At 39.4% G+C, this 19,755-nt stretch overlaps 1 protein-coding gene across 3 annotated transcripts in view; it reads right to left on the bottom strand.

The window, feature by feature from the left end:
- Window positions 1-4,185: 4,185 nt before the first annotated feature.
- Window positions 4,186-19,755, bottom strand: part of HSPA4 (heat shock protein family A (Hsp70) member 4) — a 42,760-nt gene continuing 27,190 nt past the window's right edge. For all 3 annotated transcript variants that reach the window (XM_060143582.1, XM_060143583.1, XM_060143585.1), the window contains 12 exons: window positions 19,003-19,079; window positions 17,364-17,515; window positions 16,764-16,870; window positions 16,203-16,336; window positions 14,801-14,982; window positions 13,675-13,764; window positions 11,779-11,931; window positions 10,771-10,896; window positions 9,871-9,978; window positions 8,038-8,157; window positions 6,565-6,726; window positions 4,186-6,382 (listed from right to left, as the gene is read on the bottom strand). In XM_060143582.1, coding sequence (XP_059999565.1) covers window positions 6,179-6,382; window positions 6,565-6,726; window positions 8,038-8,157; window positions 9,871-9,978; window positions 10,771-10,896; window positions 11,779-11,931; window positions 13,675-13,764; window positions 14,801-14,982; window positions 16,203-16,336; window positions 16,764-16,870; window positions 17,364-17,515; window positions 19,003-19,079 — 1,615 coding nt within the window. In that variant the 3' untranslated portion in view covers window positions 4,186-6,178. The remainder of the gene's footprint in view (window positions 6,383-6,564; window positions 6,727-8,037; window positions 8,158-9,870; window positions 9,979-10,770; window positions 10,897-11,778; window positions 11,932-13,674; window positions 13,765-14,800; window positions 14,983-16,202; window positions 16,337-16,763; window positions 16,871-17,363; window positions 17,516-19,002; window positions 19,080-19,755) is intronic.

Raw genomic sequence — 19,755 nt, 5'->3', positions numbered from 1 at the left:
CTGGGCCACCAGGGAAGTCCCCAATATTCTTTTACAACAAGTGATGCCACACTTTGAGTGATAAGGACCTTTTACTAGCAAAAGTCCATAAAAGTTCTCTGCTTTCTCGCCTGGGGGCTCTGTTAAACCACACTTGTTTTGCTCTTAGCTACCCTGGAGAGGAGATGGAGGTCTGCATTCTTTGAACTCTGGGACTCCTCAAGGAATAAAGCCTTTACTGGTGTCACCCCAGGCAAACGAAGAGCGATGCCGCCCTCAAGTGGCAGCTTCAACACTGCAGCTCACACAACACCAAATCAGAACTGACTGGAGGAAGGCCATCGGATTTTCAGGGAGCCAGATGATGTAATATGCAGAGCAATTGTTTTGGGGGGCAAAAGCCCCATATTCTAGGCACACACCTTTCCAGAAGATAAACGTTTTTCAAAATAGCTGGAATAGGGATTCCTGACTCTGCCATCCACCTGCTCTTTCAGCTTCGCCTGCTTTGGCTGTTTCCTCATCCACAAAGCAGAGAGTTGAATATGTTTTCAAGAATAGTTCTCATGTTCTGAGTTTTTTATTCACTGAAAATACTGCACGTGTGTATTCAAGTATCCCGTGCTTCATGCTGGCTGCAGGGGGCAGTTGTGAACTAGGCAGAGTCCATCCTTCAGTTGAAAGATATAGAATAAACACAGACAGGACCCGTCACAGAGGAAAGGCCCCTCACCCAGCCTGGGGCTTTGTTTATGACTGCATGGGCCCTCTCAATTTTCTGAGTTCTGTTACACACAACCCTCCTGGTCTTCATGGCAGTCTCACATGATTTCTATAAGACCGCCTACCGGCATTGCTGAAAGGTACCCTATCATTTGGGTCATCCTTTTCTGGAACATCTACTGATCCTGCTCATCCTCAGAAATGCTCTGCTGGGATTTACATCTTGGAAGCTGAGGCATTGAGGCGGTTTCCCAAGTGTTTCTAGCTTTCTCTCCCCTGAGCATTTAGCCAAGTCTTGACCAAATAGTAGACCAGTCTATTTTAAATTTTAAAGTGCATGTTGAGGGAGCTTCCCTGGTGGTGCAGTGGTTAAGAATCCGTCTGCTAATGCAGGGAACACAGGTTTGATCCCTGGGCCAGGAAGATCCCACATGCTGTGGAGCGACTAAACCCGTGAGCCACAACTACTGAGCCTGCGCTTAGAGCCCTCAAGCCACAGCTACTGAAGCCCGTGCGCCTAGAGCCCAGGCGCCCATGCGCCGCAACAAGAGAAGCCACTGCAACGAGAAGCCCGTGCGCCACAACGAAGAGTAGCCCCCGCTCGTCGCAACTAGAGAAAACCCGCGCACAGCAACGAAGACCCAACACAGCCAAAACTAAATTAATTAAAATAATGTGCAGGTAGAAAAAACAATGTATGCGGTGGGTAAGGGCCTGCTTACTTGTGATAAGAATTTTAAGTGCTCTCTCCCTCCATTGATCCAGGACTCCAAATCTTACCAGTCTACCTGGACTTTGAAGGATGTACACACAGACACAACTAATGGAAATGGCCCCAAACATAGCTCCATTTTTTTTTCTGCTTGTTGTCCTTGAACCTGGCAAATCCCAGGTTAGAAGTATTTCCCCTTCTCTCCCTCCCTGCCCTTACGGCATGTGTCAAAACTGGAGTGACAAGGTCAGGATTAGTGGCACTTGCTCATGGTTATTGGACGGATCTAGAAACCAGTCTGTATTTTCACATCCTCTGAGATCTTCCCTTCCCTGATCCCCCAGAAATGTATTCCCTCCGTTACCATCCTGGAAATGTTGCTCCTATCCCAACAACATGGCTGTTTTTCCATTTTGCCTCCTACCCTGCTGCTTAAGAGGTCACCTCCTTGATTTCTACAGTTACGGCACCTGCTCCAAATTGCAGTAATCCAGCTCAGAGGACCAGGGCATTGAGTCATATCCCAGGGCTGCTCCAGCCAGAGGCAAGGGAGCACCACCCAGGAAAGGAATGCCATGGTCTCTGGGTAACTGAAGGAAACTATCCCCTTCTGCACACAAGACAGCGGGCCTAGGACGCTGCCCACCTCCTTCCTCCCCAAGTAGATCCCTCATTTCAACTAGGCCAAGCTTCCTCACCAGATACTCTCCTCCACCTGAGGCCTCACTGCACGCCCACAAAGCCCAGCTACCCCCCTTCTAAAGCATCCTCTCAGCATCTAACCCCACTGGCCACTGCCACCTCTTACTTCTCAAATCTCCCTCCTCCCTAACATGCCTCATGGATGATCATTCTGGCAGCTGCTCGTTTCCTTCAAAGCTTCCACTTCCTCTTCCTGACACAGCCAAACACCATCCTTTACTCTCTAAAGCAGGAAGAACACACCCTGACGCCCAAAGCTTCCTTCCACACCCAACTGCAGCTTCAGGATCTCTCGATTCCATGTCTGTACAATTTCCTAATCTTATCCAGACTCTCACAAACATCTGCACTGACTCCTGCAGACCGGAAGCTCCACATGTCTATCATGTCTTTTATTCCAGGTTTGAAACCTTGGAGCCATTCTTTTTGAAATATATTTTTAATTTAACATTATAAAATTCCAAAATGCTTATTACAGAAATCTTAGAAAATACAAACAAGCAAAAACCACTCACAATCCCACAACTGGGAGAAAACCATTTCATTTTGAAACACCTATCCAGTTTTGATATTTATGCAAACACCTTCCATGTTCCTTCCAAACATGGGAAGCTGTGCGTATTGTTTTATAACCTGTATTATAATTTTACATACGAAATGATCTGTTAAGCTACTTAAAGAATGATTGAAATCAATCAAGTATACAAAGTGTACTACCAAAAGCCAGCTCAATATAAAATGTCAGTAGGCCCCTGAAGCCTAGCCTGAGTTGCCTTGTCATTACCCCGTAAAGGTTAACTACTTCCTCTACTTCTAACAGCATGGTTGTTTTAGTTACTTTTCCATCTTCCCCCTTCCTCCTGTACCAAGACCTACCACTTCCCCCTTCATTTGGCTCATTCCCCTAAAATGTGGATTATTTTAAAAGTTCCACTACCTCCAACTTCCCCCAGGCCCCACTCACCCTGCACATATCACATGAGCATCCCTAAAACATTGTCACTCTCAGGTCAGGCTAAAAGCCCCAGTGCTCCACACCAGGACTCCAGTCTCTCAGCCCTACCACCTCTGACAGCGCCCCAACAAAAACCCCTCAAGATGTTTGATAGGCATGTCAAAGGCCACTGGTCTAAAGCCTCTGTGTGAATTCTCATCAACCCGACGGGAGCCACAGAAGTTCTTCACGTTAAGCTGAAGCTGCCCCACTGCAAAACCGTCCCAACAGCCCTGGCTTGCCTCCAACACCCTCTTCCCCAGTGACACCAGGGATGCTGGTATCTCTCCTGGGTAAACAGGTATGCTACTCTTTCCAGGTGATTCCAACAGCCCTATAAAATGGCTACACTCTGGATAATCACTAGCTAGCTGGCTTCCCACTCATATTACCAGGGGTCCACTTTTCTCCCTAAGACAGAGGCCCAGAAAAAAAAAAGACTTTACTCCAGACACTTCTTGAAGGTGGTGGACACAGGCCCTGTTGGTAGGCCTGGCACCGGGACTATTAAGTAGCAGGACTACAGCGAGGAAGGCCCCAGACGCCTCCCCATCTAGCCCCTATGCTTTGTATAGTTAGTGTCTCTTCTGGTGGCTTCACCCCCTTTCAACACTCAACACCACCCCACATACACACCAAGACACACATACATGCACACACTGTTGGAACTGTCACTGGTAACAACTGTTACTAGCACATTCTGGGCCATGTCCTGTTCTTTGAAGGGGCAGTCATCAGTCCTGGCACTGGCCTTTATAGGGCCGTAACCCACCTCCTGCTAATACCAAAACCCTCAAAGGCCCAGTCACAGGAGCAAGGTAAGGATTTCTAAGTCAGAGAACTGGGCCAAGACTCAGCATGGGAGAGTAAGTATGGAAAGAGCTACTTTTTACCACCCAGTGTGCTAAGCCTCAAATGTTCTTCAGAATGGAGGTCTCTGACAAATGTTAACTACTTGGAATTTAGCTTAGAGGACTCTTACCTCTAGAGAAGAGTTTTTATCTAAAACACAAAAACATACAGACACACACATACACACCCTTCATTATGAAATTAAGAAAACCATTCCTTTGAGTGTAAGACAGGTTTCTTTTTATTAAGTTTTCCTAAAACTTGTCTCATGTTTACTGAATGTTTTTCTTTGTGTAAGAACATAACCTGGAGCTTTAACAAACCAATTGGGACAATGCAACCTGGATAAATGCTTGTCTGCACACAAGTCATTGATTACGATTCTCTGGCCTGGCCTCCATGTAAATCCAATTGGTCTTAAAGCCTATCTAAACAGAGAGCAAGCAGACCACATCATCTTATTTCTAGTTTAAACTTTAAACCTCAACCTCACCCCCATCCCAAGACCCACACCCTCCCCCACACACAAAAGAAAATTTTTAGAAGAAATGGCCATTAGGAACTGAGTCAGTTGCCTAAGAATTGGCTTAATCCTGCAGCCAGCACTCCTAAGTAGCTCTTGGCCTCACAGCAGGCCAGCTGGAACTCTTGAAGCAGGACAGGTAGAGAATGGATAGAGGAGGCTCTAAGAACAGGGCCAAAGTCCTGGTGCTGCGAGGCTTCCACACATGCTTACACTCCAACATAAATACACTTCCACCTTCCTCCTCTAAGTGATGTTTCTCTATAGCACTTTAGAGCTTGTAACACTCTAAATATTTTAGTTCATGAGATGGACAGAAACATATTCTAGATATGCAAGGTATAATCTTATTTCTAACAACATAGGCCAAAATTAACAGAGCAGCTCTGTTAATACAGATTAACAATTACAAAGGTCCAAAAAGTAACCAACAAAGATTGTAACAGTTTCTAGGGCAGGTACCAGCTCTGGCCTCTAATACTACAGGTTTCCCTTAGTTTCCAAAATGCCTCACTCTTATCAACACTGCCCAAAGGGCAGTCACAGGGAATGCTTTGGTGCTCCTGACACTGGCTGCACAGTAAGAATGAGGTGTTGCTAAAGTCAGCACCACACTTCTTTAACACTTATTTCAGACTCATCCAGTACAATCCAGTGCATCTTAGTTTTCTGTATGATCTGTCCGCTGTTTAACACATACAAATTGGCAGATTCATGACAGATATTAACACAACACATAAGTGATTGTGAATGAGCAAAAAAGAACTTTTAACTCTTGTCGTAAGACTTCAAGCTATACCTCAAATTTACACAGAACATCTCACCTGAATAAGCAGGCCAGGATACAAATCTTCACACCATAATTAACAAGAATCAGTCCCTCAGTTAAATTTACCAGGCCTATATCCAACAGCACATCTACCCAATTCTAACCTTCCGAAGAGAAAATTATTTAGACTTTGATACTTGGGATATTAGTGGACATACTTTCAGGAACATACATTCTTAGGAAGAGCCTGCAGGTCTAAAATCCTCAGTTAACAACTTGCTCCAGGTGAAAGGATCTATTTTCCAGGAGCAACACACGGCATTTGTAATAGGAGCTCCTTTAACTGGGGGAAGATGGGAAGATAGGAAGACGGGGTGGGAGTCCCAGCGGAGCTGACTGACACGTGATGAAGCTCAGAGCATACCTTTTAGTTGTTCTGTTAATCCATGCCATGCTCTCTAGTCCTCAGAAACAGAGGGAGACCCCTCCTCCATCCCCACACCAAGCGGGGAGCCTTTGTGGCAATCTCCACAGCAGATCTGTGAAGCACAATTAGAGTTCCTGCCATATATGTCATAACAAGTCTGCTTGATAGCTAGGTATAGCTTGTGCTATAGCTCAACTTTCTAAAACAAACTTCTCTTTGTATAAGCATGATTAAACATAAAAGGAGTGAAGCATAAGCTCAGTAAGACTAACTGGGCTTCTAAATAGTACCATTATGAAAAAGATACAATGCACTTCATTTCTGTATCTAACTATTTCGAAGTCAAAATGCTCCATACATTACCTATATCTCCCGCCACCCAAATCCCCTAAAAACTAAGAAATCTCCAGTATTTAATTGCTCTAGTTGATATTTAGAACAAAGTTGACAACTTAAAGCTTTATAATAGTCTGTTTTAATATAAACAATTGTTGGAATCAATCAATGTCCATTTCAGGAAGCTTCTTGTCTGAATCCGAAGGCAGAGCTGTGTCTGTACCCTGCTCAGCAGCCTGAGGGCCTGGGCTGTCTCCTTGTCCATCCACTGGTCCATTCTGCTCTGCATTTTTTTGCTCCTCTTTTGGAGGTTCCACTTTGGGTTTCGGCTTTGAAATTATAGGGCTACAGATACTCATCAGCTCCTAGAACAACAGGAGAGAAAACTGTGGTTTCTTGTAACAAATTTTACATGGCATACTAAAATCCAAGTCCACCCTATCCCCAAGCCAGAAGCAAAGATGCAATAATGAAATTCTCTCCTATTAATAATATAATAATGAGACTGACTAGAAAAGACTATTAAATCTTTAAAATCATACATTACTTTAATTTTAGCTTCAATCTCTTTTGCCTTGACAACTGGATCCATGGTCAGACTCTGCTTGTTCTGCAGATTCAGCTTGTTATTCATCCACTCCATGGCCTCATTTGTGCTTTTTTCTACCTTCACCATGTCAGCAGCATCCAAATGGTCATACTGGTCCTCCTGCAACCAGTAGCCAACCAGACAAGTGTCAAAGGATGATACTGTCCCTACTCAAACATTGCCTAGTTCTTCACCATCTTTCAAAAAGTTACAATCTTTCCCAAAATGAAGCCCATCTAGCCTCTCAAACTACATAGACATTCAATTCCCGAAGAATTCAGAAAAGTAACCCCAATTTTTAAAACACAGAGGAAATACATTTAAAGGCCAAAATTACACAAAGTAGTAATTAAAATGCTTCAGCAGTATACATAGCACATGCTTTACACAAAACCTTATACAATGCAAAAAAAAAATTACATGTCATTAGGTATGAGACCTGAGATTTAGGCATCCTTGTTAGGAACCAAAATAATAATGAGTACAGTTTTTTAAAAGAGGCCTTTCAGGGCTTCCCTGGTGGCGCAGTGGTTGAGAGTCCGCCTGCCAATGCAGGGGACACCGGTTCGGGCCCCGGTCCGGGAGGATCCTGCATGCCGCAGAGCGGCTGGGCCCGTGAGCCATGGCTGCTGAGCCTGCTCGTCCAGAGCCTGTGCTCCACAACGGGAGAGGTCATAGCAGTGAGAGGCCCACGTACCGCAAAAAAAAAAAAAAAAAAAAAAAAGAGTCCTTTCGAAAGAAGCACAATTTTTTAATTAAAAGTAATTTTTTTAGAAAGCTCAATTTATCTGTCTTAAAGTTTCTTACACTGACAATACATCAAGATCCTTGAGTATAGTAGTGGACTTAACCGAACTATTTACCAAAGTTTGGGAGCCATCGAAACTCTGGAATCAGACCTCAGGCCAAATCCCAGCTCCCCCAATAGTAACCTTGGGTGAGGATTAAAGATGTTAGAAATTATCTATAAATGTTGATGCTACCACCTACTTCATAAGGGTACTGTGCAAATTTAATCAGATAATATATTTATGGAGTATATATCATATAGTGCTCAAAAATAATGAAAGTAGTTTATTGTTGAGACAGTCCTACATCTGCATAACAAACCAAATTATTTGCCTAATGTGTTCTAACACCAAAATAGAGCAAGTTAAGTCAAGGATCAAACATTTCAAAACAAGAAAAGGAAGCTGAATAATACTGCTCAATTCCATAGTCCCCTTATTAAAGAGAAGCAGCAAATCCCAGGGTTGTTAGTAAGATTAGATAAAATATTATACATTACATTAACATCCAAAAAGAAAATACTATCATTAAACAACTGTTAAAAAGAAGACAAAAAAATGCTACGTAAATGTCTCAATACTTAACTCTACCGAAACAACAGTAGGGAAGAGGAGAAGAAAAAAAAAAGAAAAAAAAAGATACCTTGTTTTTGAAAGAGCTGATTACTTTCATATACTGTTGGATTTGTTTCCCTAGTTCGTCAAATAATTTTGGTCTTTCTTCAGATTCCTGGAATCGTATCTTAATAGGCTGACCTAGATTCTTAACAGAAGAGAGAATATACAAATTCTTCACAGGGGAGTTTAAACTTTAAGAGTATTATCTTTCTACCAAGACTGATTATGAATTAAAATACGTTTAATCTCCATGTTCTATATATAAGAAGTTGAATATTTTTCCCCAGCCAATTGAAATATATCCTCAGTCTACATGAGAATATACCTCAATACTGTTCCAAGTGGAGCCACTTCAACTTGTCACTTGAACCCTAGTTCTCAAAATACATTAGAGAGACAACCAAAAATTAGGTGCCTCCAGACAGTGATATGGTATACTTCACCATATATGAAGTACACTTGGAAAAATAAAAAATAAATTTTCTTTTAAACCTGTATCTGACAAAGCCTCCAGCTGTAACCATCAATTTACCAGATAAGATTAAACACCAGAGTTGAAAAGGAGCAAAATCCAGACCAGGAATAAATCCTCGAGCACGAATGATCAAGTTTTTTCATCAACTAAGTAAGGGAGGAGAAATGGTGGAAGGAGAAGTACAGACACAGATTTAAGAGACATATCAACAGAATGTATGGACCCTGTTTGGATCCTGAGTCAAACAAACTAAAAAATTATTTATGAAGCAACTGGAACCTGAAAACAGACTGAATATATGGTGATATTAATGGTGACATTAAGAAATTTTTATGCATGTGATAATGGTACAGCTTAAGGCTACATTTTCTTTTAAATACACACTGAAATATTTTTGGATTAAATATAACCTGAGAGACTTGCTTAAAATAACTGGGAGTGGAAACGAGCAGAAATGAAACAAAACCAGACATAAGTTGACAACAGTTGAAGCTATAATTCTGTCTACTTTCACGTGTTGGACATCTCCCATAATAAAAAGTAAATCAAAAACCTCAATGGCAAGGATCTCACTGGAGACTCTTTATATTCTTGCCAGAATGACAGGAAACTGCAGGCACTGTCCTTCAGCAATTCCATTCCAGAGGTTAGTCACAATGGCCCAGTTTGACAAGAAACTAAGTAATCCAGAGAAATGCAAAAAGTTCTTCTTGTGTATTTGCATCTTTTTCCAAACAAAAGGCCTCGGGCTTCCCTGGTGGTGCAGTGGTTGGGGGTCCGCCTGCCGATGCAGGGGGCGCAGGTTCGTGCCCCGGTCCGGGAGGATCCCGCGGGCCGCTGGGCCCATAGGCCATGGCCGCTGGGCCTGTGCGTCCGGAGCCTGTGCTCCGCAGTGGGAGAGGCCGCAACAGTGAGAGGCCCGCGTACCACAAAAAAAAAAAAAAAAAAAAAAAAAAAAAGGCCTCAACTCAACTTTAAATAATTCTTTGTACTTTTAACTCTAAGGTGTAACTATCAGCTTCTTTAAATACAAAACCAGACACTTCTGCTCTACTGAGAATCAAAGCTGTATACACGCAGCCCTGCTCCAACTGCATTGCAAGTACCTTTAGGACAGGGATGCATCTTGCTAGTCTTTCAATCTCTTGACACCAAGAACATAGTCAAGCTCCAATTCAGTGAAACAGTTTAGGGCTAAACTCAATTTTCAGAAGAATTCTTTTGCTGTTACAAAGTTGTGAAAGAAAGTGAACCTAAGTGATAAAAAGTATAGCTCTTCAGTCACTTTCAATCTGCCTTCAATTACTTAACATGAGAATTACTCTCAATTTTGAGATACTCTCCATGGAAACTACAGCATTTCTGCTTTCAAGAGTCACTCACTTTTAATTCAGCCAATTTATCAACATAAACTTGCTTTGGCTGGTCTTCTCCATCCTCATACAACCAATTTTCAGTATCTTCTAGTTTTAAGGTAAAATTGTTACGGTCCTAAAGATGAAGGAAACATTGCAATTTAGTCAGTCAAAAATCAGTAGATTCACAAATGAAGAAACAGGCACAAACTATGATATATATGGATTTTCTTTAAAATATGGGGGAGTGGAGAGATGGGGATATGGAAAACAAGACTGACAAAATGTTATTTTGCTTTATAGGTACAAAGGGGTTTATTACACTATTTTCTCCGCTGTAGGGGATATATGAATATGTTTGAAAATTTCAGAATTAAAAACTACATTTAAAACTAAGTGAGTCACATAGTTAGTAATACTGTAGTGAATATATGAAAGTTACTAAGAGAATAAGTCTTAAAAGTTCTCATCACAAGAAAAAAAATTTTTTAAGTATGTGTAGTGACGGATGTTTAACTAGACTTATTGTGGTAATCATTTAACAATGTATATGAACATCGAATCATTATGCTGTACACCTGAAACTAATATAAAGTTATATGTCAATTATACTGAATTTTTTTTAAGAAGTGAGTTAAAATAAACATCAGGGAAAAGTGAACTGATTTAAAGAAAAATACTAGGTAAATAATAGCATGCAAAAATGTATCAAAAAGTGACACACCAAAAAAAGAGTGATGCACAACATCTAACCTGTGGGAAACACTCCATCAATAGAAAATAAAATGATATAAAACTTTTCCCCAAAAAAGTGCATTTTTAATCATTTTTCTGTATACCTACAGATACAAACTTCCCCTTGTTAACTACATTTAAGGATCCTGCCGGAAGACGCACACTAAGTAGACACACTGCAGCACATACTTACATCTTCACTCACAAACTTCTCATATTCACCACTAAGCTTGTCTCTCATTTCGTACACGTATTCTTCTACTGCATTCTTAGCATCATTCCTCTCCTTCTCTAGTTTATCCTGCATGATCATCTTACCCTGTGAACAGTACAGTTAGACATTCAGAAAACTGAGACAATTTCCCCTTAACTATTAAGTAATATAAAAGTAGAAAAGCCTTCTTCCTCAAATCCTTTTAGTTCTGCGAATCATTCATGGAAAGAGAGCTGGAAGCATCAGTCCTTAGTAAATTATTAAGATCAAGTGAGAGTTCTGTGGGTGTACTTAGAAAAAAAGAGCAATAGAAGAAATATCAAGATGTTGAAACTCAAAAGCAAAAATAAGGAAAAGAATTTAAGACAAGAGAACTTTAAGAAACTATTAGCTCAATGTCACAAGGTGAGTATACTCTGCTTGTATTACATACCCAGGAAAATCAAATTATTCATATAGTATAGAGGCTAAAGGGTCTATGAAACAAAACTATTCTAAGATCCAATGTATATATGATGAGAAACCTCACAGACAATAATTAATTGAATAACTGTGCTCCAGGGTCCCAAACCTTGCATCGCTCACCATAACTAGAGTTACATATTGACTGGCAACAGGGAAAGGAATAAACAAAATATTAAGGCTAATGTAATTTCTCCTGCTGATCAACTTCCCTGACCCTGGCCTCAAACATCCCAATCGCTAGTGAACAATCAAACTCACACACCCAAACATGAATGATACCTCCCCTAAATGTCAAAGATCTCAAAACAGAGTTTTTAGCAATAAAGACATAATATCACCATAAAAGAATTTTGATGTTATGTCTTGGGATCTATTAAACTTGTCCTCCACTACCCCAAAACCTAAAACTGTTCTCAAACCCCATACAACCTAAAATACATGAAGGTCACTAGATACAGAGTTTGAACGTTACGGTCAAGTTAACTTTTTAGCTTATTGTTCTAGAAGACTTAAAATAACCACCTCATTTTCAATGTACAAGTTGAGCATCTCTCTGTCTATCTGCCATAACAGCTGATTCTCAATTGGCAGGTCCACAGTACTGGTCTTCACTTTTGCCTTCTTGGCTTGCGGGGGCTGGTCCATCTTTTTGTCTTTTGACCCAGCTTGAGAGGTCTAAAATAACAGAAATCATTAAGAACACTTATACAGACTCTTAAACTTCCAAATGAGTCATGTTTCAAAAGCTGGTTTTGCTCTTTTATTAACTTAGTTTGTGTTCTTACAATATCTGGAAAGTTAAAAATATAAATATTTTTGACTATAAATAGTCAAATCCATAGAGATAGAAAGTAATGGTGGTTGCCAGGGTACGGGGGGAGGAGGGATAGAGGAATGGGTAATTGTTGCTTAATAGGTAGTTTTAGTTTGGCGAAATGAAAAAGATTGTAGCACAATGTGATTATACTTAACACTACTGATCTGTACACACACATACACTTATTTACATACATACACACAAAAACAACCTGCCATAATCCCACTATCAACATATAATCACTATTAAATATTCTCTAATTTTCTTCCACTCTTATCTAAACATATGAACATGCATAGGAAATTAGTGGGGAGAGGGTATGAAATTTTTAAGGATCAGAAATCCAGTACTAATATGACTTCCAGAGTATCTGCACCTACTTACATTCTCACAAGGAGTAACAGAATCCATTCCACTGTACCCCGGCCAAAAAAAGGAATTCATTTACCATGATCTATTATTTTCGTTGGGTCAATAACCTTTTTTCACAAAGTTATAAGGCATACTTATTTCTTCAAATAGCCTAGTCATATTTCATCCAGCGTTCTCTTGGGATCTTTGTGATTCTTCCCCCCAAGTGATTGACTCTTCTAGCTTTTTTCTAATCTTCTATTATTTGTCTATGCAAGCTTTTATTGTTGAATCTATTCACCTTTTCCTTTGTGATTACTTTCATTGCTTTTACGCTTTGAAAGCTCTTGCTGATCCACAAATTGGCGGGGGGGTGGGGAAGGCAGGTGGGTCCACCTCTCTCCTTTCTCCTCCCCGACCTTCCCAAACACAGAAAAATACGTACTTCTCTTGCCCACTGCTGCCCCCAACCCAGGCAATAACAGGTCTTCCACCTTGGAAAAGGCCTACAGTACACTAAAGCATCTATGAGGATGATTTCCTCTGCATTTTTTTTTTACAATTATTTGCACAGCTAAAGGAATAAAATTTGTTAACTGACATGAAAATGGGTACCAGACTTAAGCCTCCTAAAGGCTCTGCCAAACTTTTTTAAATGCCACAATCAGAAATACATTAGAAGGTGAAATTATACACTGCAATGTCAAATAATTTGAAAGAAAAGCTGTTTTCAATGCTGATGACAAAATTTAAACACGAAAACTCAAAAGTTAAAGAACAGGTTGTAAAGGATCCAAAAATGCTACATATTCATTTAAATACTTGGGATAAATATTAACATTATTTACAAAATATATTTCAAAACATTATTATTGAAAACTGTATTTCAACAAAAAGACAAGTTTCAGAGAGTTGACAAAACTTGAAAGAAACATCTTTCATTGTTTATTAGTAAAGAATAAATTATGGGTAGGATGACTATAAGTAACAGCCATTCAGAAACCAGCATGAACCAATCACTAGCCTAGTAAAACTAGGGCTTCTGAGTGCTTCCTTCCCACAAACCATCCAGACTGAAGTTCAAAGACCATTTTGCCAAAGATACTTTCCAACCATACTACAAAATCTTGCTTTAAAGACTGTTCAGATAAATGAAGATTTCTAATATAATTCCCTTCCAAGACATAATATGTCAGCCAAAACCATTATGTAAAAAGACGGCAAATCATACTCTAAAACACAATTCATACCTCCATTTCTTCAGACTCTGCCTTATTTTCTGCTGGTGTCTGCTGCTGTTGCTCTTCAACATGTGGTTCCTCCTGATCCACTTGCATCTTCTGAAAAACAGGTCACATCAAATCCTGAAACTAGGAAATACTAGTGAAAGACTAAGCAACCTTCATGACACATTGGCAAAATCACATGATGTGGAATTCCTACTAATTACCAACAATCAGACAACCCAGACTCAAATTCCAGCTATAACACATATGTTACACTTAGAACATGAAACTTTTCCTCTCTGGATCTCGGTTACTACATCTGTACAATGGAAATAACTCTTGCCTTGTCCTTATATAAATAGGAGCGGCTATAGAACTACATTGTAAAACCATAGCAGTACTTATAAGCAAACAGCGTGGCAATATTTAACACAATAAAATCCGAAGAAAGCATGAGTTTCTCCTAGCTTCCTCATGAATACATTTCTCTCAAAAGTCTTAACTTTTTCTAGCAGTTTTTAAATCAGCCTTTCCATCCTCAAAAGTACAACCACTGTGTACATTAGGGGAGGTGGACACCTTGAAAATTCTGTTAAAGGTGTTAAAAGAACAAAGGCTGACAGAAATGACAAAGAAGGGAGAAGTTTGTAGAGACCTTGAATCACACTGGCTTTCAATGCCTGCAGCACATTATAATGACCTCGGAGGCTTTTAAAACTGACCCCTGGGCTCTAGCCCAGACCAAGTCGAACAAAATCTGTGGGGATGAGACCCCAAACATTTATAGTTTTATAAAGCCTTGATTTTTATACACAGTAAGTACAAGACCCAGTGCATGATTCCAACAAATGAGTGAATTCTATGCTACCTGTGGAAATAATCAACTGAGACTCAGCATTCCCCAGTAATCAGAAAGAACCAAGAATAAGTCAAATTGAGAGGTGCATGGTCTGAAGGAGGAAGCCAACTATGTCCCACTTCTATACAAATTCTGTATAAAGACTTTGTGCTAGTTCACATATGATGGGGTACGTATGCAAACCTACTCTCAGCAGCTCTGTCACCCAGTATATTTGCTAGAATTTCTAGACAAGTGTCACCTCTGAGCCATTATGAATGGCCTAAAATGGTATAAGATTGTCTAGATTACCTCTTCCTCCTTTGCATTCTGATCTGTTTCCATCGGTTCCTCATTTTCTTCAAACTTGTGCACTTCCACTAGAGATGCACTGGACACACTGAAGATGCCATGGACATTTACTCGAACCTTGACTTTCACTTTTGAACTGGAGCCATCAGACTGAGGGGTGACTTTCTGAACTGAAAACTGAGCTAAGGACGTAAGAAAGACAAAAGAGAACACATAACCTAAGAGGATGAATTCAAACACAAATACATGCCCATACTGCCAGGTTATGTCCATTTCTCAGTGAAAGGTCAGTAACATGATACTTCAAATAAGCGAAGTGGGCACTCTTAAAATCTTACTAAATCATCAGATTTCTCCTTCCTCTCTCACAAAGAGTCAAACTCTTATTTATCTTGTCTCAATTAAGGACTCAAGTACCTCCTAACTCTTCAAACATGTCCTTCCCTCCAGTGCCTTACTCCAATTCATCTTTATAGGCTACTGCCAGATAAATTCCTAGAATAGATTTGTCCCACTTTCCTCTACTGAAAACCCCAGTGATTCCATACTGCTTGTCACTTATCAAGAAACTGACATTTCTAGATTCAGTTACTATACCAGGGTTTTGCTTATGTTTTTTAATTCATAAAACTCTGTAAAGTATGAATTATCACACCTAGTCCTGTTTTACAAATGAGGAAAATAGAGTAGGTTAACTTTCCAAGCTTCTAAGTGCCATTCAAGATATTCCTAATACTTTACCCATGTATTCTAGTTCCATAATTATCATATTAACTCTAGTTTCTCTCTCCTCGACTGGTATTATATCCAGATTCTAAGTTTCTCAGAGTCAATGAAGACTCAAGCCAACATGGTTCCATAACCTGTGATACTGATCATCACAATTTTCTAATGATTTTCTGTGTACACCTAACTCTATGTTAGGGTCAGAATTGAATCTCTTCAACTCCTTTCAGTAACTAGCACCACATTATGCACAAGGTATAACAATAATGTGCATTAACCAAGAACTACAGCCCAGGGAGTTCCCTGGCAGTCCAGTGGTTAGGACTCTGTGCTTTCACTGCCGAGGGCGTGGGTTCGATCCCTGGTCGGGGAACTAACTTCCCGCAAGCCGCACAGAGCATCAATCAATCAATAAATAAATAAAAATAAAAACTAAACTAAAAAAATTTTAATTAAAAAAAAATAAAACAAGAACTATAGCCCACAATAGGAGATCCAATTAAATAATGACCATCCTGCTGGTTCTAAACCTGGTAATACGACTGCAAGTGGTTTTTTTGTGCGTGTGATCTAAAATACCTAAATTTCAGCATACTCTACTTGCTTTGCTATTCCAGTTCTCCCAAGCACACATAATTTTTTTTTCTTTTTTTTTAATTCCCAATTCTTTACTTACCTATAGCAGGATCTGGATAGGGCAAATCCTGAGGAGCGCTATAATAGGCCTCAAGAGTGAAAGGTTCCTTTCTATAAAATGTGAGTACTTTAGAGAAAGGAGCAGCATGATTTTTTGAAAAGACTTCACAGTCACTGAACAGAGAGAGGAAAAAGACAAAAACACAAATTTAGGACATTGCTAACACTTTTTACCCATGTATTCTAGATTTGTAATCACTGTATAGCTCTAGTTACTCTTCTCAACTGGCACTGTTTGCAGATTATAGGAGTTCCTAAGAAAAAAAATATGTATGTGTGTGTGTGTGTGTGTGTGTGTGTGTCTAGTGTCAGTTTTAAACATATATATATATACTTCAATCAGCACATAAAAGGCACCAATTATTTCAGCAGGATCAAATAAAAGAAGCTAGTAAGGACACAAACTTATTCTGATGAATGACTAAATAATCACTTTGCTTCATGCACTACGGCAAAATATTACAGATGTGTATAACTTGAAATGGAGAGTATTTTCTAAGACTTAACACTTAAGTAAAAAATGATTAAAAAACATTATTACCTTGACCCTTCTTCAGCTGGAGAATTCCATCTCAGAGATACTGGATATGGTACTACATCAGTGATAGAAAATTCTCTGACTTTGAAAGCAGGCGATAAGATTGCACACTAGAATAATAATTTTTAAAAATTCCATTTGGCAAGTAGACATACGAACTAATTATTACAATACCTATAAAGAATGACTTCAGAAGACATCTACTTACATTAATAACTTAATAGTACCTAAATAAGTGGTTTTATAAATGTCTATCATTTGTCAAACCACCCATATAATCTAGCTATTCCTCATTACTTTTCCATTAACCTCAACCTTTATTTAACTGATGTATAACACTACTTCATGCAACAAATACGTCAAATTCTAGTGGTATTTCAGGCTTACGTATGTTTCTAGTAACTTATTTCATCTTGTTACATGTTATATAGTACAAACAATTCCATTTATGAACACAACTTCTGATACCAATTTTAAAACAGAAGTTTTAGAATCTTAGACCTTAAGATCACTGAGCTGATCTCAGACTAGCTGGATACATAAAACCACTGCTGTATTTACAATGACCTATAAATGGCTACCTGTGAAAGAAAGCAAGCTCACCTGCAATGCACAGCCTCTAGTAACAGCTTCATCAGCATTTAGTGTTGTACTAAGTTCTTTACCAAAAAATTTGCTGATTTTCTCTTTCACTGCAGGGATTCGTGTTGCACCACCAACTATCTCCACTGCATAAATATCTTCTTTCTTTAACTCTATTTAAAAACAATTAGAATAGACATTTATATTAAAAGAATCTTTTAATTAGTATTTTACAGTGAAATAAAAAGAGCAATATAACATCTTATCACAACAAAATAATTCACAAATGTATAACAAAGCCCCACCACCCCTAATCCCCTCCACAATAACACGTGAGCGCGCACACACAGACAGGTGCACGCTCAAAATAATGAGGGCAGAGTGGCACGACAATATTGGGACTTAAGAGGTGAGAGTCAGGAATACCTAATGTCCTACAGTACACAAATCCTACAATCTTGGAAACAGCCTCACACAAATAAATGTTAAAACATCAATAATTGAGCTGGCCATAAGGAAAATAAAAGGGCCTCAAAATATTGGACTATCCCTGACATGGCATGCAAAAAAAAAAAGTATGCAGATGCACATCTAGTCACTCCAGCACTCCAGCCAGAGTATAAGCATAGGCCAGATTATAACACAGGTACAATCTCCTCATATCAGAAGGAGAGAAGGTACACACCAAGGCTCTGCTGTCACTCATAAAACACCTCTTAATACCACCTGGTTGGGAACTCCCTGGTGGCGCAGTGGTTAAGAATCCGCCTGCCAATGCAGGGGACACGGGTTCAATCCCTGGTCCAGGAAGATCCCACATGCCGCAACTAAGCCCGTGCACCACAACTGCTAAAGCCTGCGCACCTAGAGCCCATACTCTGCAATAAGAGAAGCCACCACAATGAGAAGCCCACTCACTGCAACTAAAGAGTAGCCCCCACTAGCCGCAACTAGAGAAAGCCCACGCGCAGCAACAAAGACCCAACGCAGCCAAAAATTAAAATTAAAAAAAAAAACAAAACCCACCTGATTTCCTGGTCACATTTTGTGCAACAAACACTGACAATTTGTTGAGAAGGGCTATTTAAAGAAATGGGCTGACCCAGTATGGAAAGAACATGCCCATCTGTGATAATCATTCTGATTTAAGAGCTGAGCCTGTGTCAAGATTAGAGTACATCTCAACACCATGAAATAGCAACCAACACAAGAGTGGACTCTAGGAAAAGGTTTGTCAAAGGTTTGCAGAACATTAGTAATGCATTCCTAAATCAAACTTCCACCTTTTAGCCCAAGATAAAATTAAAGCATCCTGTTAAGTATGTGATTATCATATCCTCCCTTTACTTATTTTTCAACAAAAGATTCACTGACAAAAAAAACCTACAAGACTACCACAGCAACACTGCTAAAGACAATTTTTACCACCATGAAATACCTGAGACTTTAAATCCATCTTTGAATCTGAATTACATTTCCTGGGAAAACTATCAGATTTCCCTAGACACTACTGGAGGTCCTCCAGGGGGACGATATTGATAAAAAGAAGTTTCATATTGCACTGAAGTAGTTCATACAATGAAAATTTGTAAAACTTGAAAAAAAAAAGTAATTAACATTTTCCAAAGAGTCCAAGATGAACAGTCACAATAATACTTACTGGCCTGTTCCAAAATACTACGGAGTGGTGGCTCCACTCTAGCTAAGAGATCATCACACATCTCCAGAAATTTGCCTCTATGGAAAAGAATAATAGGTTAAATCACATTCCACTTTTATATAAAATAAATCTCTATAATCAAAAAGACAGATAACAAGTACTGGCAAGGATGGAGAGAAACTGGATCTCACACACATTCCTGGTGGGAATGTAAAATTGGTGTAGCCACTTTGCAAGAGTTTGGCAATTGCTCAGCATGTTATATATAGTGCTCCCATATGACCCAGCAATTCCACTCTAGGTATCTATCTAAGACAATTGAAAACACATGACCACACAAAATTTGCACATGAATGTTCATATCAGCATTATTCACAGGCAAAATAGTGTGAAAAACCCTATTATCCATCAAGTGTATTCAGCAAAAAGGAACAAAAACAATAAAAGTGACTGATACATGCTGGAACATGGATGAACTTTGAAAACAATATGCTACGTGAAATAAGCCTATCACAAAGAACACGTCATATATGACTGACCCCATTTATATGCAATGTTCAGAATTGCCAACTCCAAAGAGACAGAAAGTAGATTAACCACTGCCTAGGGCTTGGGGGAGGAAGAACAGATGGGGAAAGACAGCTAATGGGTACAGATATTTTTTTCTCTTTAATTAATACACTTTATTTTTTAAGACTGGTTTTAGGTTTACAGAGAAATAAACAAAATGTACAGAGAATTCCCATACACCTC

This window comes from Lagenorhynchus albirostris, chromosome 3, assembly GCF_949774975.1.
Source record: "Lagenorhynchus albirostris chromosome 3, mLagAlb1.1, whole genome shotgun sequence".
NCBI classification, from domain to species: domain Eukaryota; kingdom Metazoa; phylum Chordata; class Mammalia; order Artiodactyla; family Delphinidae; genus Lagenorhynchus; species Lagenorhynchus albirostris.
The sequence above is the reverse complement of the archived record's forward strand: the minus strand, read 5'-3'. Positions and strand labels throughout refer to the sequence as shown.